This window comes from Hemicordylus capensis, chromosome 11 (genome assembly GCF_027244095.1).
Source record: "Hemicordylus capensis ecotype Gifberg chromosome 11, rHemCap1.1.pri, whole genome shotgun sequence".
Classification (NCBI taxonomy): Eukaryota; Metazoa; Chordata; class Lepidosauria; order Squamata; family Cordylidae; genus Hemicordylus; species Hemicordylus capensis.
Window position 1 is genome coordinate 22,879,445 of NC_069667.1, and position 20,868 is coordinate 22,900,312.

General features: G+C 45.2%; 1 protein-coding gene across 4 annotated transcripts in view; it reads left to right on the forward strand.

The window, feature by feature from the left end:
- Window positions 1-20,868, forward strand: part of PASD1 (PAS domain containing repressor 1) — a 129,931-nt gene that overhangs the window by 83,078 nt on the left and 25,985 nt on the right. For 3 of the 4 annotated variants that reach the window (XR_008311607.1, XM_053273581.1, XM_053273580.1), the window contains exons 5-11: window positions 72-163; window positions 3,445-3,534; window positions 7,114-7,234; window positions 9,446-9,559; window positions 11,763-11,881; window positions 12,369-12,451; window positions 19,722-19,828. Coding sequence is in view for 3 of the 4 variants with exons in the window: in XM_053273581.1 (XP_053129556.1) it covers window positions 72-163; window positions 3,445-3,534; window positions 7,114-7,234; window positions 9,446-9,559; window positions 11,763-11,881; window positions 12,369-12,451; window positions 19,722-19,828 (726 nt within the window). In the remaining variant the exon portion in view is untranslated. Of the gene's footprint in view, window positions 1-71; window positions 164-3,442; window positions 3,535-7,113; window positions 7,235-9,445; window positions 9,560-11,762; window positions 11,882-12,368; window positions 12,452-19,721; window positions 19,829-20,868 lie in introns of those variants that run through there. The other variant, XM_053273582.1, reaches the window with a different exon arrangement.

Here is a 20,868-nt window from a genome sequence, read left to right on the forward strand (position 1 = left end):
TTCCCCGCTGTATTGGGCCCCTGCACTGAACGAAGCGAAGGTGGTTTTCCTCTTGTTCTTTTCCTTTTCAGAAATCACAGCACAGACAGAGGCCTGTGAGATTAGACAGGACTGGAAGCCTTCATTTCTTAGCAATGAGGAGTTCACCCAGTTGATGTTAGAGGTAAGATGGAAACTTATACAAGCTAACGCCTAACTTGGCAAAAAGGCACCATTTAATGTGGTGATTCTCTTTTTATTTAGCAGGGGGAGAGTAACTGGCCCTATCCACCCCCAGCACAGGACCTCCAGTGACTGTTGCTGGTGTCTATCTTAGGTTTCTTTTTAGATTGTGTGAGCCCTTTGGGGACAGGGAGCCATCTTATTTGTTTGTTATTTCTCTGTGTAAACCGCCCTGAGCCATTTTTGGAAGGGCGGTATAGAAATCAAATTAATTAATTAAAGGGCATGAATGACAAGCAAAGGTGATTGGTGTCTGTCTATCTATCGATCTATCGATCTATCGATCTATCGATCGATCTATCGATCTATCGATCTATCTATCTATCTATCTATCTATCTATCTATCTATCTATCTGCTGCCTGACTCCAAAGGCTCTAGGCAGTTCACAAAAATAAAGACAACAAAAACAAAATAAGACAAATTGTTAAAACAATTCAAAACACTAATAGCCTGGCTTTAAAAATGTGTCTCAAGGGCTCATTTGAACACCAGATCATGCAACCTTCTGCCTTCTAAAAAGCGTTAGGAAAACCCCATCTTGTTTAACACAGAATGCCACCTCGCAGCAGCTTCCTATTGCTGACAGGTTGGTCTCAATTCCACTGCTCAGTCATTCTGATGAAAATGGACAATAATCCATATCAGAGGCAGCACAGAACTTGGCTGAAGGTAGAGACTGAGAATAAGATCTGAAGATTAACTCGTCCTCCTCTCTCAACTCCAAAGCTTGACTGGATTCAGTTTTTATAGCACTGTAGAAAAAGCCTTTACAGCCCTCTTCTTCCACTGTGGCTTGTGTGATCGCAAGTTCCCAGCTTCTTGCTTTCTGTGCTGGGGGTGGTCGGAGTGGGACTGAAAGCTCATAAACTGTATGCTTGACTGTCTGAATTAGAGAATCTGGACACTCACTTATGTACTTTTTATACATTCTGTGAATCATCCCGTTCAGAAAGGGGAAGAAAGAGATCAAACCCGCCCAACATTGTTCTCGGGAAAGAAATGCCCTGTGCTTTTTAAAAGACCTGTGTGCTTATATATATTTGCTATTTCCTTGTGGCTTTTTTTTTTTTTTTTTTTTGCAAACAAGAAATCGCATCGCAAAGCAAGATTTCCCATCCTCTGCAAACAGTTCTCTGCTTCTGTTTTCACTACCAAAGTTTAAGGGTGTGCACTGGCCTAGAATTGCAGCGATTTGCTTATTTCCTTCTCATAGAGATGGGATGACTCATCTTTTCTTTTTCTTTTTTTTTTGGAAAAGTCTGTTTATCCCCCTTCTGCAAATGCCTCTTGCTGAACAAGTCAGTCTATTTTAGTTTAATCAAAACCGGCTCCTACCTGAGAGGCTGCAGTCTCTTAACAGACGTCGCTTGCACGGGTGACTACTTCATGTCAAATAAAGAGTCACGAAACTTCTCTGCTTTGAGATACTTCTGATCTGTATGCTAGAGTTCTTTTCATAACGCTTATGCTGGATCAAGGGCAAAGTACATGATATGTAGAAACACATGGGGACTGGGAAGGCAGGCAGGCAGGTGCGCACACACACACACACACACCCCGCCCTCAGCTTCTCATCTTGGCTTCCTGCTGTCTGGTTAAAACCGTAGGACAGCTAGCACAGTTGTTCTCTTACAAAGCTGTATGGCAAGCCCTTTACTGCGCCAGTAGCTGTCAGAGATGGGAACAAGGAATTCCGTTTGTTTGTTTGCTTGCTTGCTTGCTTGCTTGCTTGTTTATAAGATTATATGCCACTTTTCAACAAAAAAAGTTCTCAAAGCAGTTGACATAAAGAAATAAGATTGCCTGTCCCAAAAGGACGCACAATCTAAAATGAAACATAAAGTAGAAGTAAGCAACTACCACCTCTGGAGGGATATTGTGCTGGGGGTGGATAGGGATATATTCGGAATTTTTTAATTAAAAAAAACCCATGAAAACTGCTGCTGCATCTCTAGGGTTCCCCCTTGGGCTGCTTCCCAAATGCCACTGCTGGGATGATGCAAGTGACTGAGCAGCTCTGAAGAGTTTTCATTCTACAGCCTGAGGGAAATGGGGAGAAGCAGCGAAGCCACTTGAAGGGCTTGCAAGTTAATGAGAATAACAACAATAATAACAGCTTTATTTGTTAGCTGCCCCATAACAAATTGTTCTCTGGGCAGCTCACCAAAAAAAAAAAAAGAAGAAGTAAAAATATACAATTAAAACACATAGAACAAAGTAAAAGATTACAGTAAAATACAAAAAAACCCACATTTTTTTTAAGGCACAGCAGGGAACTGACTTGCCTAGCAAACAAGAGGTTGCTGGTTTGAATCCCCGCTGGTATGGGAAATACCCATATCGAGCAGCAGCGATATAGGAAGGTGCTGAAAGGCATTATCTCATACTGCGCAGGAGGAGGCAATGGTCAACCCCTCCTATATTCTACCAAAGACAACCACAGGGCTCTGTGGGCACCAGGAGTCGACACCGACTCGACGGCACAACTTTACCTTTAATTTAAAAGGCCTGGGTGAACAGAAAGGTCTTCACCTGGCATCTAAAAGGTGATTATGCCAGGTGAGCCTCATTGGGGAGGGTATTCCATAAATGCGGTGCCACCACTGAAAAGGCCCTCCCTTGAGTAACCACCCTTCTCAGATCTTTTGGTAAGGGTACCCGGAGCAGGGCCTCTGAAGGGGGTCTCAAGTTAACTGAAGTTTTCACCACAGAAAGTCTTGAGTAGTTCAGGAATAAATTGCAAAACTACAGTTAGCATCCAGTCTAAAACCAATAATGGCTGGCACAGAAGAATCTCCATCATTGGAAATTCCCTATTAAAAATTCAGATTGCTTGTTGATGATATTTTTTGCACCTCAACTGACTAAATAAGCCCATGCAAATATATTTCAGAACACATCTAGTGATTCAGCCCAGGACTGAAATTCTATAAACTCTTGCCTATGCAAAGTAAAGTAAGCCCTGTGGTACATCTGGCTTAGGATTCCTCCACACAGCCGCTGTTCCATACATGCTTATTTTGGAGCAAGCTCTGTAGAACTCACTTGGACCTATTTCTGAGTGAATTTTTATAGGTTTAGGCTGCATAGTTGTGATCCTAGAACACTTGCTTTGGTTTCATGTAGGATCTACTGAGGATTTACTTTCAAATAAATAGGTTTGGGTTCAGAATATTGATCTTCTTATCCACTAAGTTGTTTTTACATTCCTTTCTCTTTAGGCATTAGACGGATTTCTCATCGCACTTACCACTGATGGGATTATTATTTATGTATCTGATAGTGTTTCTTCTCTTCTTGGACATTTACCGGTGAGTTCTAACAACATAGTTTTTCAAAACCTCTTTTTTTAATCCTTAGGAATGACCATTATTGTTATATATATTTTTACCTTGCACTTCCTTCAAGGAGCTCAGAGCGGCTGACAAACAGGGTTCCTCTTCCTTATTATCTTCACAACCACCCTGTGAGGTAGGCTAGGCAGAGAGTGAGTGAGTGAGTGACTGGCCCAATCATGCTGAGGGGTGATTTGAAGGCAAGTCTAAATCCAATACTCTAACCACTATGCCACACTAGCTCTACCTGTGTGTGGCTCCTAATAGTTTTCCAGAGTCATGTAGGCAATGTAATAGAGCTGTTGTTGCCCATGGGTATAGGCATTTGCATCCCACTCTGTTTCTGGCAGCGCTAGGCAAAACCTACAAGACCTGTTTGACCAGAGACCATGCCAGGTCAGTCCTGTCATGGACACATATATATCGGACACACAAATATAAATCATAAGCAGCCATATAATGCCTTCAAGTATGTGGGAAAGATTCATTCATTCATTCATTCATTCGATTTCTATACCGCCCTTCCAAAAATGGCTCAGGGCAGTTTATACAGAGAAATAATAAATAAATAAGATGGATCCCTTTCCCCAAAGGGCTCACAGTCTAAAAAGAAAAACAAGATAGACACCAGCAAGAGTCACTGGAGGTCCTGTGCTGGGGGTGGAGAGGGCCAGTTACTCTCCCCCTGCTAAATAAAGAGCATCACCATGTTAAAAGGTGCCTCTTTGCCAAGTTAGGACTGCAACTGGACTGCAACCCAATCCATAAGAACCGCCTTACTGGATGAGGCCCAAGGCCTATCTAGTCCAGCACGCTGTTTCCCTTAGTGGGCTTGAGAAGCCACATAACTGGGATATGAAGGCATTCCCCCCTCTCCTGTCACTGCTCCTCTGCAACTGGTATTCGGAGGCATTCTGCCTCTGAACGGAGGTAACGTATGGCCATTAAGGTATGGCCATTAAGGGTCGTAGCCACTGATAGGTCTGCCCTCCATGAATTTGTCTAAGCCCCTCTCAGGGCCATCCAAGCTGGGGGCCAACATTCTCACGATCCATGGCACAGAATTCCATAGACTGATCATGCGCTGTGTGAAGAATTCCGTTGATTAATTATGCGTTGTGTGAAGTCCAGCGACATGATGAAATATTTCTGTATGCCGAACTGACCTATTGAAGGACTTGATAGAGAAATTTGGGAGATTTCATTTCCCAGATTTGCTGAGATGGGGAGCGGGGTGGGTGGGAAGAGGCATTCACACACCTCCCAAGAGCAAGTGCCTGGCATGGCTGTTGGGAAGTGATATGGTCCCACTCCCTCACCACCTAAAAGGTTGATAGTGCTGTGAGGGACTTCTCAGGGCGTCTCCTCAGTCAGTCAGTGGTGTGTTAGAAACTTTGGCGTACCCACCAAATAGGATGCTAATCCCACCAGCTCTGATGATGCGAATGCATAAGATCTCAGCAGGCTCAGCTCTGTGTGATGGCACCTCTAAGTAGGCGTCTGTGTGTTGTTTCTCTTGCCTGAGCGTATGGAAGACATTTCTCTAATTAACCGAGCTTTGGAACATGCTTTCCCTCCGAAAGGAATGCAGATGGCTTGACTGTCTTTTGTAGCAGTGCACAACTCTTCTGTTTTCCAAGGGTGCTTTTTAATGTCTCTGCATTTTTGTGCTGTGGCAATAGAACAGCAGACAACCCACGGTTTTCTGTGGATAACATTCAGTCAGGCTGCACTTTGCCTACTTACTCTGCTCCCTTTCCTTGGAACAGCTTTCCCAGACTTCTCTCTTACCAGAATCACAGGATAAATGTAGTGTCAAAAAGTCAACTGTGAATTCTGGCCTGCCTTTGAGTTTTTTCTGCTTCCAGATTTCCATGTTTAACTCTGCTAAGCAGCAAAGTATTTTCTTCAGTAGTCCAGTTGAAAATGTGTTGACCTGGGTTCAAATCCTGCTCAGCCTTGGCAGGTATTCTTGGGCTTGCTACTCTTCCTCATTGATTGATTGATTAAGTGCCGTCAAGTTGGTGTCGACTCTTCGCGACCCCGTAGATAGATTCTCTCCACGATGATGGGTCTTCAGCTTGTCCTTTGAGGTCTCTCAGTGGTGCATTCACTGCTGTCGTAATCGAGTCCATCCACCTTGCTGCTGGTCGCCCTCTTCTTCTCTTTCCTTCAATGTTTCCCAGCATGATGGACTTCTCAAGGGAGCTGATTCTCACAAAGAGCAGCTGAGGTGGTAAACTTGTTTCTGGATTGTACCGCTTCAGATTGCTTGGGCTGGCTCACAGAGGCAAGCCTCCATGACTTCACTGCAGCCGCAAGCTGTGACTTGTGTGTGTTGAATGACTCATCCCAGATCTAAGACCACAGATAGAACATTTATATTGCTTGATGTCAGTTTGGAGCCAAGTGGCACACGCCATGTAATGCACAATTTTCGTTTTATCAGTAGCAGCGGAGGGTGGATCTGGTTCAGGGCCAGAGTGTGTAGGGAGGGAGGCTTTAAATCATTGCTTCCGCCTTGTTCCAAAGCTGGTGCTAATGGGGTTTTTCCTCCTGGAGCAAGTTCCAGCTTCTGAGGGTAGGAGGAATGGACTCACCCAGACTAGGACCATGACAGCAGTGTTCCCTCTAAAAGGGAAACCCAGATGTGGTTGACTACAACTCCCAGAATCCCTGAGCGAAAGCCATTGCAGCTGAGGATTCTGGGAGTTGTAGCCAACAACATCTGGGAATCCCTGTTGGAGGGAACACTGCATGGCAGCATCCCAAGCATGTGCACAATCCCAAGAACTGGTTGTGTGTTGACGAAATTTGAGATGGGAAGATGAGAAAGGGATCGTGTGCTAGCCGCAATCTGGGTAGGATGCTCAGGATGGTTCATCTTCCTCCACCCATGATACAATGCTGGCTCAACTCTGTTGCTTGGCCACTACTGTCCTAGCCAGATAGCGGTTAACACACAATCACTTTCCCGTCTTCCTACCTTGATTGTTGCAAACACGTGACTGGTTCTCGGGAGCGCTGATGGCTCTGGGATCCTGGCTGGACGCTCTTCCTACCCAGCTTTTGGTCCCAGGATGGATTGGCCCCGCTATGGCTGCTAACTGAAGAAAAACTCAGTGCATCTGGTGTCATCATACCCTAAATGTTGTAGGTAGCTTGTCCATCCGTTTCAGTACTTTACAAAAGAGGCAGCTTCGTGCCTTTTGTTGAGGATCTTGAATAGTCATGTGATAAGGGGCCAGGTGACTTGTGTGCATGCGGCGTGATTGCTTTAGCACTTTTTAAAGTGGTGATTCTCTTTGTTGAGCAGGGGGGAGAGCAACTGGCCCTCTCCATCCCCAGCACCCCTCCAGTGGCTGTTGCTGGTGTCTATCATATGTTTCCTTTCTTTTCTTTTCTTTAGATTGTGAGCCCTTTGGGGACAGGGAGCCATTTTATTTTATTCTTATTTATATCTATGTAAACCACTTTGGGGAACTTTGGTTGAAAAGCGGTATATAAATATTCACCATTTACCGTTGAACATGACAAAGCGTTCTTTTGCATCAGTCAGATTTGGTGGACCAAAATATATTAAACTTTCTGCCTGAGCGCGAACAGAGCGACGTGTACAAGCTGCTTTCTCCACACATGCTCATGACAAACACTGTGGCGGCAGATTTTCTAAACAGTAAGTAGCGTTTTATTCCGGGCAGCTTTGACGGGAAGGAGGAGGTGGGAGCAAGCAACCAGGATGGTGGGGGGAATTTGCTAAGTGCTTTGTTAGCTGGAACACGCCATAAGAACGATATACAGAAATGCTTGAATAAGTACCCATTGGGTTGCCTCCTGTCAGCTACCTCTGTATACACTAGGGCTGTACACTGGAACATCCAATGCTGATGAATCTGTAGGTGCCACGGAGAAGCTTCTGCTTGCACGGTGGTCCCCTGCAGTTCCACACATTTCTAGTGCTGGGGGGTACACTTATACAGGATCTGGAGCCCTGCAGTGTGTGCCAGGAAACTTTGTGGCTCCCCCCGCTCTCAGCAGACCCGACGTGACTTCCTGGCACATGCTGCAGGAACATATGAACAGCCCTGCTGGATCAGGCCCAAGGAAACCCATCTAGTCCAGCATCCTGTTTCCCACAGTGGCCCACCAGATGCCGCTGGAAGCCACAGGCAGGAGTTGAGGGCATGCCCCCTCTCCTGCTGTGACTCCCCTGCAACTGGTACTCAGAGGCATCCTGCCTTTGAGGCTGGAGGTGGCCTTTAGCCCACCAACAAAGCCCTCCAACATAGGAATCTGCCTTCTACCGAGACAGACCCTTGGTCCATCTAGCTCAGCCCTATCTTGGAGATGCTGCCAGGGAGGGAACTTGGAACCTAGATGCTCTTCCCAGAGCGACCCCATCCCCTAAGGGGAATACCTTCCAGTGCTCACACATGTAGTCTCCCATTCAAATGCAACCAGGGCAGACCCTGCTTAGCAAAGGGGACCATTCATGCTTGCTACCAAAAGACCAGCTGTGTGGCTTCCTAAGCATCCGGTGTGGTTTCCTGACTTTGCGTAACTCCAGTTCCTGTAAAAGAGGTGTTCCCCCAATGCTGAAAATATGGAGAACTGCGTGGGGAGGGCTCTGGTGTGAGTAGACACCTCCCTGTGGCACAAGTGGGCAGGGTGTGTCCCACAGATTCATCAGCACTGTTGTGATGCACAGCCCTAGAATCAGCTATTGGGTTTTTTTAAAAAGAGCTCTTAGTTTTCTATACCTGTTACTGTAGAAGCCTAAAGGCTGAAGGGTAGTAATTGCTATATTTTATTCAACCATGTAAATTTAAAACACATGCACATACCCAAATGTGAATAGAAATCAGGGTGGATTTCCCAGCATCCCTAGACACAATTTTTTGTGGCTGGGTATGCTGGAAGTTGTAGTTCAGCAACATCTGGAGGGCCGCAGTTTGGGGATGCCTGCTCTAAGAGGTGTTCCCAGATGTTGTTGACTACAGTTCCCATAATCCCCAAGCAAAAGCCATTGCAGCTGGGGATGCTGGGAGTTGTAGTCAACAACATCTGGGAATGCCTCTTAGAAGGAACACTGGATCCTAATGAACAATTTGAACATGACAGTTAACTGTGGTTTGCTTTCCTTGACCACAGTTAAGTGTCTTGTCTGGATGCCTGTCACAGATCACTCAGTGGGTTTCATGGCTGAGTGGGGACTTGAACCTCGGTCTCCCTGGCCCTAGCCCAACACTCTTACCAATACCCTGCATTGGCTGTCAATGACAGCTTCACCTTTTCCATGAAGCCTTTGGCTTAACTCAGAATCCAAATTCCCTACTGCAGCTAAGCCCAGGTTTATGCAGCTGAACCATGCGTATAAGACATCCTTCCCTCTGCTATTACCCAAATAGGAGGAGTCTAAATTTAAGACAACCCCCTTTAAAAATACAGATTAAATGCAGAATGATTTACCTGAAAGGAAGACTGAATTTAAGGCAAACGCCCACCCCACCCTCATTTCTAACATCAAATAGTTGGGGGGGGGCGGCTAGGCTTGGATTCAGGTAAATAGGGTTTAGGACCCTTGTCTGTATCTTCCTCTGCTGCTTTCTCCTGAGTTGAATTTTACACTATAAGCTCCTCGGGGCATCACACTTGTCTTCTGGTTTGTAATGCATGTTAATAGTGCTGTATAAGTCATGACGATTAACACAAGAATATAAAGTACCTCTGGCAATTTAAGATGATGTAAGGCAGCAGATGGAGAAAAGGGCTTCTTAGCTTAGAAGTGTTGTCTATGTCTGAAGCTTTCTGAAGGGATGGGATGGAGAAATTAGCAGTATTTTACACTGTGACTCTAAAACACTCCCCCCCCCCTTCTCTCTTTCAGCTGAAAAACAAATAGAATTTTGTTGTCATTTAGCCCGAGGAAACCTGGATCCAAATGAACCCATTACATATGAATATGTGAAATTTGTAGTGGATTTTAAATATTTTACTCATGGTAAGCTGTTGTATTTCTCTCCTTTCTCATATGCTGCTTAAAAGACACTTTGCATGATAGAAAGAAGTAGTTGAATTCATGAACTCTGGAAGCCAACTGGGGATTTTGATGGATCTCCCTGTAGAGTTGACCTCCAGATCCCTCTTTCAGTATTGCTGCAGAAGCAGGGAAAGAAGACTTATAAGTCTTTCCATACTTCTGTTGTTATTTCATTGCAATAAGTGATCAGCCCACAAATCATAGCCCATTGCAGGTCTAGGCTAAACTTAAAACAGCATTTCATCAAAATGAGGCTATTGGACTCAGATCATGGTCTGAGACCAATAGCCTCGTTTTCATAAGGACACATACAGCCACCTTGCTGAAGCTAAGCAGGTTTTGGTGTGGTCAGTGCCCGAGTGGGAGACCCATGTATGCCACCTTTAGGGATGGACCTGTGGCAGAGTATCTGCTTTGCATGCAGAAGGTCCCAGGTTCAATCCCTGGTAGCATCTCCAAGTATTATTATTATTATTATTATTATTATTTACATTTATATCCCGCTCTTCTTCCAAGGAGCCCAGAGCAGTGTACTACATACTTGAGCTTCTCCTCACAACAACCCTGTGAAGTAGGTTGGGCTGAGAGAGAAGTGACTGGCCCAGAGTCCCCCAGCAAGTCTCATGGCTGAATGGGGATTTGAACTCGGGTCTCCCCGGTCCTAGTCCAGCACTCTAACCACTACACCACGCTGGCTCTCTAAGTAGGGATGGGAGAGACTCCTGCTTGAAATCTTGGAGAAGCTGCTGCCCATCAGTGTAGCCAATACTGCGCTAGATGGACCAAGGGTCTGACTCCGTATAAGGCAGCTTCCTATGTTCCTATGGCTGTCCCATCCTTATCTCTAGCTGTGTATAGATGATAGCTTTTCAGGGACTCTGAAGATAGATATACCACCACTGCTTGTGGTACACATGCTCATTCTTAGTCTTTGCAAGCGGTTTGCGTAGTATTTCCGAAACCTGCAGCAACTGTTTGAGCAGGTACTGTAACAAGACAGGAAAAACTTTATACCATGGTCAGTAATGGCCAGCTTCTGAAAAATTGCCATCCATGTACAGCCTGTGACGACACATTTCTGTGAAACTGTGGATGAATTTACACTTCATGACAATGGTGGTGAACACTGCCATCTTCTCATAACACCTCAAACAATTATCCAATTGAAGGAAAGTGGAGCCCACAGCTGAGTGGTGAAAAACCACATTAGCTATTTATTCCTTAACCTAAATCTGTAAGTTACCCTTAAGTCTACATTCCTAGGGCCATGAATTTTAAACATGCAGTTGTCACGTGGTAGTCTTGCCGTTACTCATGGCAGAGGAGCTTTCCTCTCATTGACGAATGCTGAAAGCATCAGAAAAGATCTGCACTAGTCTTTGACCTGATGACTGTAACCAGTATGTGGTTGTATGGATCTGCTCTTTGTGCATTCTGGAGCTTAGAAAATGGAAAGGGACATACCTCAGAAAGATGTGGGTGCAGATAAAGTACAAAGCAAGTAAAGTTTTGTGTGAACAGGTTCTGTCTTATTCTGATGTAAGAATATTCAGTCTTTGGAGCTGCATCAGAAGACTTCCATCAGATACATCTTGTCTGAAACCCCTCGGACCACTGAAGTTTGTAACGTAGATTAATTATATTAATATATATCGACCTGAAATTTCTTGGACAGTGTGTGTGTTCATTCTTTTGCATGGTGGTTGTTTTGACACAAAAATATTAATAACGGTGGCTTGGAATAAAGCCAGGCAAACATTCAGTGTGGAGAAACTCATCACAGATCTGTTTCTTCTCCCACTTTCCTTCTGTTTTCCACCTGGCAATTTTTAATAGCACTCAGAGGGTGGTTTTGTTGTTCCTCTCCCCCCACCCCACCAAAAAAATTCAGACCTGTTCATGACCCAGTTTCACAGTCTTCCCCACTATAACAATGCAACACCCACATTCCTGAAATGATCTTGCCTCTAGAAGAAGCATTGTTAACGGTGAAAAATTTGGAGGACATGTTTTTCTGGCTTGCTCTTATTAGCGCTGGGTCTGCAGCCCTGACTCCCTGAAAGGATGGAGGGTAATAACCAAAACAGATGGGAAGGTTTTGGAAAAGTTCTCTTTACAAAGAAAAAGAAGCTCATTTCACGAATGCTTGTTCTTTCTTTTTTAGTGCCTACATCCTCTTACAACGGCTTTGAATCTGCCATCGCACGAGTGTTCCGGTCAACCAATGAAGAGCAGATTTGCCTCGTAGCAACAGTTCGTCTCGTTACTCCACAGTTCTTAAAGGTGTGCAGTCTTTCTGGTCGATCTAGCATTACCATAAGCTGACAGCCTAGTGGAGGGTGAGAAAGGAAGAGCTGTTGATGGGCCTCGTGATCTGTGTATTCAGCTGCCGGTCAATGCAGACAATACTCTTCTAGATGGACCAAGGATCTGACTTGGCATAAGGCAGTTTCCTATGTTCCTATGAAAGTCAACACACTGCATTGTGCAGTGTGATGTGTCTGGCCTCACTGGATGCCAGACGCAACTCCCAACTCTGGTGGGAGACGCGGGGAAGGAATGAGTTATCTTCTGCTCTTGCAGAATGAGAATAAGGCCTACCTTAGAGGAATGTGGTTAGGAGCAGTTACATCAGGTTTTCCAAGGCCCGCATGCCCCAACAGCCTCATTCACCATATGGCCCCATGTCAGAAGGACTATTTGTTTTCCAAGAGCTGTGTTTATTGAAAAATAAAAATAAAAGATAAACCTGTGCCATCTGTTTCTGCAGGAACTTTGTAATGTGGAAGAACCGTGTGAAGAATTCACATCAAGACACAGTCTGGAGTGGAAATTCTTATTTTTAGACCACAGGTAATAGAGATGTATTTTAAAGCTACACATTGTGTTTTCTGTTGCCAAAAGAGAGAGAGAAAGTTGAAGGAGCTTTTGGGGGCCAATCCAGCCTTAACGTCTTCCCATGACAGGATTGACCTTCAAATTAAGCAAAGTATAGTAGGCCTATTTTTCTCTCTTTTTACTTCTGCTGTTAATCCCCAAGACCTGGTAGTCCAGAGGTAAAGTGTGCTTGACTTCTTCCTGTCCTTGCTTATAGCCTCTCCAACAACAGACCTCCCTTCCGTATATTTATCCTGTGTAACTGGGGAGAGAGGTGGAATGAATATATATTTTCCTCCCTCTTTATTTCCGCTGCGCCCCTGAGAACTTATCAAGTTCCAGTGTGCTCTTTTTTGGTTTTCTGCCTCCCAAAGTTAAGAAAACCAAAACCCTCACAGCTTTTAAGGCCTTGCTTCATAGGGATGATAGTTCATCAATATTTAAATGATCATTTTAGTCTTCGTAAATGGCTGGTTTATATGTTACATAGCTGTGTGGTTAATGCTTCTGCGTGATTACTTCTTACGCTGCCCGGGAACATACGTAATGGGGAGACTATGTGGAAACAAACCGCATGCTATATGCCTCCTAGGTGGTTTTCCCTGGGTAGTTATTGGAGAGGCGTAGAAAGATATTTGATCTTGCATCTTAAATCCATTTGCAACTTGCCACTTTCTGGGTCAATTGTCTTTCCTCTTCCTTTTTCCTTGTGGTAGAAAATCATGCAATAGAAATCCGACAGTATCTGGGCAACGTAAACATAGCTGTCACTCCTCAGGTTGACTAGCGATCACAAGAAGAGTATTCCAAAATAAACAACGTCAATCAAAGGCTTCAAGGATTTGATATTTTCTTTGTGTTCCAGAAAAATAAGAGGCCATATTTACTCTGCATAGTATATTTCAGATATTAAATGGTGCACCTTTACTGTGATATTAAGGCTGCAGTCCTATCCACATAGGAAGTGGGGCTTCCATGTAAAGGATTAGGTTGCATATGAGTCATTGATTCACTGTGCTTTGAATCAGATATTCCGCTAATACAAGTTGATGCTGTGTGGAGCTAGGCCGATTTTTAAAAAGCCTAAATATTTTGCAAATGCGTCCTTGATCTATTAGCTTGCTCTCTCCTACCAGAGAGCCATAAATGCCAAAGCAACAAAAGCAATTAATTTAAAATAATGTAATAGATCAGATGCAGGTGGTTTTAAATGTATAAATAGAAAAGGGAGTCTTGGAAAGATGAAGCCTGGATTGTACACAGTGTACTGGGAAAAAATGTATTATGGAAAACCGTGTTACTATTTTAAACAAGGAAATGTCACAGGAAATCCTATCTTGAAGCACTGGTGTGAAACCACTCACACTTTCAGCCTCCTGCAGTTGAATGCATTCTCTGTAGAGGTTGCATAATATTCATCCTGGCTGCTAGGCATGGTTATTGTAGCTTTTTAAACCCACAAAAATAACCATGTGTATCCAAAAGTGGGTTAAATTCTGCAAATGCAGACCGCTTAATGTTGCTGTGCCCACGAAGTAATGCTGCAAATCCAAAAAGGAAGCCAAAGAGGGGAATGGGTGAACTGTGCTGGAACAGAAAATATCCTACAAAGGTGCATAACTTCCAGAGCTGAGGACGTTGAAACCTTCAGGCTTGTAAACAATCCCTTGCTCTATTGTCTGGATTGAAAATACCCTCTGCAGTCTATTTATTTATTTACATTTGATATCCCGCTCTTCCTCCAAGGAGCCCAGAGCAGTGTAATATGTACTTAAGTTTCTCTTTCACAACAACCCTGTGGAGTAGGTTAGGCTGAGAGAAGTGACTGGCCCTGAGTCACCCAGCAAGTCTCATGGCTGAATGCGGATTCGAACTCGGGTCTCCCCGGTCCTAGTCCAGCACTCTAACCACTATACCACGCTGACACCAGAAGCAACTTGTATGGTGTGGGCAGATGGGCTAGTAATTCTTCTTGTGGGCTAGTAAGTCTTTGTCGACACTGATTCGACGGCACACATTACCTTTAAGCCTTTGTGACTGCCCCCCCCGCCCCCCCAGGCCTTATGCTGGTCAATTCTATTCTGTGTTCTCGTTCTCCCCTCTCCCCCCGCCACAAGAAGACTTTGCCATTTCTCTTCTAGTTATTTCTGCCCTTCTAGTTATTTCTGCATTGAGGCCTTTCATCCCATACTGAGTCACCAGTTTCCTATTCAGAAACTAATAAGAATCCCAAGCAGTTCAGGAAGTTAGGAAAATCCCAAGCAATGAATAATACTGGGGGGAGGGAAAGGTTTTCTAGGTTGCACAACTAATATGATGACTCAGTTGTCACAACTTGGGAACTCTTTCGGTTGACGGATCTGATCCCTTTCAATCATACAAGCCGTTCTGAAATCATTAATAGAAATCGATTGGGTTCTGGCTGGGGAAAGGAAGGAAGAGGCATTCTCCAGGTCTGTTGCATGAAGCAACTGGAGTGTCAGTGGTTCAGGCTCCTGTTGGGTTTGTGATCAATAAAAGTATGGTTTTCATGACTCTTCCCATGTTGGTGTGTACCATTAGCAAGATTATTCTTGTGTTTATCATGCTTGGAAAAAGGCAATTTGACTTTTGCAAGGAAGCAGAGGGTTCTTTTTTGTAAAAACTGATTGTTTTAATGGCCTAAAATGAAATATCCCAAGACTGGCAGCCGGGTTTATTACTTGAAGAAAGTGTCTTCCTAGAATCCTAGAGTTGGAGAAGGTCTTAGAAGCCATCTTAAGTGGTGCAACAGGAAAATGCTTGACTAACAAGCAGAATTTTGCCAGTTCAAATCCCCGCTGGTATGTTTCCCAGACTAAGGGAAATACCTCTGTTGGGCAGCAGCGATATAGGAAGGTGCTGAAAGTTATCATCTCATACTGCACGGGAGATGGCAATGGTAAACCCCTCTTGTATTCTACCAAAGAAAACCACAGGGCTCTGTGGGCGCCAGGAGTTGAAATCGACTTGACGGCACACTTTACCTCACAGCCATCTGCTCAGTGGGGGGAATCGAGAGCATGCCCAACAGGTGGTGTCCAGCCTCTGCTTGAAGACCGCCAGGGAGGGGGAGCTCACCATCCCCATAGGTCATTGGTCCCATTGTCAGACTGCCCTTGCTGCTTAGCAGTTTCTCCTCATGTTCAGCTGAACTCTACTAGGGTTATGCGTCGTGTCAAGTCCGACAGGCAGGCCTGACCCGATGTGTCCTCTGTTGGGCATTGTTGGGATGAGTTCTGCAGCGGCAGGAGGGACCCTTGGCAGTCGGAACTCTGACCCCCACTATGGCCCCCAGGACCTGGTATACATTTGGCAGTCTTTGCTAACAGCCGCTGATGCATCGGCCATTACACACTTAAGAGCTGCTTACCCTTTACATAGGCACAAACCCAGATTTGCCACCAAGCAACATATATTCAGCAGCAGAGGTGGCCCAAGGTCATGGGGTATTAAAAGCCACCGTGCCCCACAACCCTTGTGGGGGCATAGCCCTCTTTTGCAACTGACAAGGGAAGGGAAGGGAAGAGGGGAGATTGGAACATAGGAAGCTGCCATATACTGAGTCAGACCATTGGTCCATCTTGCTCAGTATTGTCTGCTACACAGACTGGCAGCGGCTTCTCCAAGGTTGCAGGCAGAGTCTCTCTCAGCCCTATCTTGGAGATGCTGCCAGGGAGGGAACTTGGAGCCTAGATGCTCTTCCCAGAGTGGCTCCATCCCCTAAGGGGAATATCTTACAGTGCACTTCTAGTCTCCCATTCCTATGCAACCAGGGTGGACCCTGCTTAGCTAAGGGGACAAGTCATGCTTGCTACCACCACCAGACCAGCTCTCCTCTCTTTATCAGGTTCTTATCAGGTCTATCAATGGCTACTAGTCTGGTGGCTATAGGCCACCTCCAGTCTCAGAGGCAAGATGCTTCTAAATACCAGTTGCCGTGGAGCAATAGCAGGATCTTGCCTGTGGGCTCCCCAGAGGCATCTGGTGGGCCACAGTGGGGAAAACGATACTGGACTACATAGTCCTTGGGCCTGATCCAGCAGGGCTGCTCTTATGTTCTTAACAGGGAGCTGAGATCCAGGCAGAGATTCCATTTTGGATCTCTGGCAAGTGCATGCAGTCTTTAACAATCTTAAATATGCTCTTAAAAACAAGAGCAATTTTGCCCCCTTTTTTGTTGTTGGGATTTCTCTTTCCTTTTTGAAAACAACTTGTTCACTTTGGGCCCATTCTTCTTGTGCCCTAAGCACAGTTCTGTATTGCTGTGATTACTTTGCATTCCACTCCCCCCCCTCCAAAAAAATCCCAATTTTGAATTTCCTGCTGTTATCTGTCACCTGTTTGTAAGACATAACACTCCTGGGATTCAAAGGAAGGAAGCAGCAGAGAGGGATGTTCTTTCCTTATGCAATAGTGCCTCTAGCTCCTGCTTACAAGTGCTGTGATTTTAAGAACATCAGCCATTTCCTCAATACAAACAGGTTGTCATACATACTTCTACACACAATTAAAGGAATAGTTGCCCAGAATTTGCTGCTGTTACCTTTTTCTGAAAGCCAAGACAAATTGCTTGTGAAATGAGTAGCACAAATCTAAGCACATTGACTCCAAAGTTGTCTCACTTTTTTTCAGTGGAATTTAATCTCTTGTAAGTGTTTTTAGGAGTGTAGCCCCAGACTGCTTACCTTGGAATAAACCTCACTGCATAGACTTACTTCTGAGTAAACTTGATTAGGATTGTGCTGGAAAGCAGAATTAAAGCTATAGCATTAGTGTGTGTACAACACTGCCAAATTATGTCTTATAAGGAAGCACAGACTCTTTACTTACTATATACTTAGACTGGCCTGTTCTTATATGTAATCCGAACAGTCATGCAATAGTAATTGTATATGTTTGTCCCCAGTGTCGTTCATGGCTGTTTGGAGATAATTACTTGACAAAAGCAACCTTGCCTTAATAGCAATCTTTGCCCATGATGACTGTGTTCATGAAAAGTCACTCTTTAAGCGCTTGTTAGGGTTGCCAGGTTGAGACCAGCAAGCAAACAAACAAACAAAAAAACCCAGCCTGATCTGCCCCTGTGACTCACAGCAGCTTGATTTCCAGAAATCAACAAGTGGAACTTCTTAGGGCATGGCGTTAAGCCATAGAGATCATTTGCTGTGACTCTTGAGAGCAAGTTGCAGTTAAAGGCACAGAAACATAGTATGATTTGCACAGGTTCCCAGGCTTGAGTACCCAAATGTTGGAGTACACAACTCCCATGAAAAGAATGACCTTTAGAACAAAAACTAACTTCACTTATTTGGGGGTAGTTTCTCAGGGATATGAAAAACTGTTGGGAGGGCATGCAATATCAGTTTTAGCATTTCCTAGATTTTACGTATTTTAGCATATAACTGGCTAACTAGGCAAAGAGCTATCTTTCAAAGTGAAGCTTCTCTTGTATTTAGCAGGGGGAGAGCAACTGGCCTTATCCAGCCCCAGCACAGCCCCCCTCCAGTGGCTATTACTGGTGTGTGTGTTTTCTTTTTTTAGAATGTGAGCCTTTTGGGGAACAGGGGGCCATCTTCTTATTACTCCTTTTCTATGCAAACCACTTTGCAAATTTCTTAGCTGAACAGCAGAATATAAATAATGGTACTAAGTATGCCTATATTTCAAGGCTGCATAGTTTCAGCCCTTTTGCAGATAGGAACAGAGGAAGCTGCCATATACTGAGTCAGACCTTTGGTCCATCTAGCTCAGTATTGTCTCCCAAACTGGCAGCGGCTTCTCTAAGGTTCAGCTCTATCTTGGAGATGCTACCAGGGAGGGAACTTGGAGCCTTCTGCATTTGAGCAAGCAGGTGCTCTTAGAGCGGCCCCATCCTCTAAGGGGAATATCTCACAGTGCTCTCACACATGTAGTCTCCCATTCAAATACAAACCAGGCTGGACCCTGCTTAGCAAAAGGGACAAGTCGTGCTTGCTACCATATGACCAGCTCTCCTCCCTGATGAGCTCCAGATGTTGGACCACACCTCCCATCATTTCTGACTCTTGGCCCCTGTGGCTGGAGATGGTCGTTTGAAAACATCTGTAGGGCGAAGTTGTACAGCTCTGATATATTTTGTCAGTAATGTCAATGAAGGGTGAGAGAGCTAAGGACCCAGAAATCCTCCCCTCAAAACCCCCACGAGCCCTTAGGGCAGGGAGGTAATTAAATTAACTGATGTTATAAGTGCTAGAAACTGCCTTAGCTCTCACCATTAACACCCACGAGGGATTCTTGGACACCAGTAGGAAAACAGTGCCCCCAAACAGTATATAACTTTGCTCACAAAAATCCAAAATGCATCTTGGGTTCTGCATTTCCAAACAACCATATTATGTGCTATCGTGCAAGGTTTGTTTCTACCTCCAAAAGGCAAGGGTTCCCAGCAGTGTTCTTTGTAACAAGGATTTCCAGATGTTAATGACAATTCCCATTATCCCCAGCTGCAGTGGCCTTTGGCTGGGGGTGATGGGAGTTGTAGTCGACAACATCTGGGAATCTCTGTTAGAGGGAGCACTGGTCTCCAGGTGAGATTGGGCTTTATCTCCCATCATTCCCAGCTGCAATGGACTTGATTATGGAAGCTGTAGCCTTACTACCCCAGGAGTCGACATCAACTTGACCAGAGGTTGCTGCACATACGCACGGCGTACTCTCATGCACCTTGTAACATGCACACACACACACAGCGGCAACCTCTGGAGTACGCTGCCGCTCTGCTGGACCATTTTAAAAGGCAGCGCAGGTGGGGGGATGCGGTGGGAGGGGTAAGAGCACCCTCCCCTGCCCTGAAAGAGATCCCCCCCCACCTTCAAACCTTCCGAACCGCTGGTCTTTCGAATCGGTTCGGAGGCCCATAAAGGGCCTCCAAACCAGTTCCGTGCACAGCCCTAGTTCTTGCAAGCTGCAAAGCTCACAGAATTGTGAGTTCTGTATTGGAGAGGCAGTGTGGTACAGTGGTTAGAGTGTTGGACAAGGACCAGGGAGACATGAGTTCAAGTCCCCATTCAGCCACGAAACTCACCGGGTGACTCTGGGCCAGTCACTTCTCTCTCAGCCTAACATACCTCACAGGGTTGTTGTGAGGAGAAACATAACTTAGCTCTGGGCTCTTTGGAGGAAGAGTGGGATAGAAATGTAAAATAAAATATTATTATTATTATTTCCTCCTTGTTGCTTCTTCCAGAGCCCCGCCTATCATTGGTTACTTGCCCTTCGAGGTGCTTGGGACGTCGGGTTACGACTATTACCATGCGGACGATCTAGAGCTCCTTGCTAGGTGCCACGAACAGTGTAAGTGTCCTTCCCCCTTATCAATATGTGTATTTTAACCGCATCGCTTGCTTGCTTCTGTACTCCCTTTAGGATGGAACTACAAGCCACCAAAAAGCCCTTGTGAAGAAAATGGCACTTTATTCCTATACAATTGTCAGTTCTCATCTGACTCAGGGATGCAGGTTCCTTTTAGTTCTTGAAATAGAGCTCTCTGCTGCTCAGAAAGCGTGCTGTTTTGCCAATGCATTCTGTGTAGCAAAAGAGAACAGGTGAACCATTTGGACCCCTGCCCTTCTGCAACGAGGAACTTCTGGTGGTGGTGCAGTATTTTAAAATATGGAAGCGTCCCTTAAATAGCAGATATTTAGCAGCTCTTTGTGTGGGGCATGAAAATGCACAACTTGCCAGTGACTTGATGGAATATTACGGTTGCAGTTTACAGGCGGATGCTTTTTGACGAGGCTTTTCATTGGAGGAGGGCAGGGTTTTTGTGTCCTTAGTAGCAAACAGTCAGCAGTCTGGCAGGTCAAGCCTTCAGTGGAAGCACTATATTAAAAAAAACACCAGAGTGGGGCACAGAAGGGGCAAAGTGCATTTCTGGCTGAGTGAGCTCCCCCCCCCCGTTAGATTTCTGAAACAGAAATGGGGGCGGGGGGCAGGTGGAGGGCCAAGCTATTCCCCCACTCTTGGAAGCTCTTCCTTGAATGGATTTGAAGTGATGGGGAAAGTTTCACCTGCGGTATCGTTGTGTTAGGTGGCTGTTAAACGGTTCATTGCCGCTGTTTATCACCCCCGCAGTGCTGCATTATCCAGTGCTGTGGTTCAGCACAGAAGCGACTTCCCTTCTTGGGCTCTCCTTCGATGGGCAAACTCGATAGGGGAGCTCTTTCCCTATGGACAGCCGGTCAATCCCTGTGTGGGTTGGGTTGGCACATCGCAGCCTCCGCCGAGGCAGTTGATGTCTTTGGCTGCTGGGCTGAAGTAACGAGAATTAAACTGATCTCTGCAGCAGAGCTCGCTCTAACTCCTGGCACTGTCTGGACTGCATGACCTGTTAC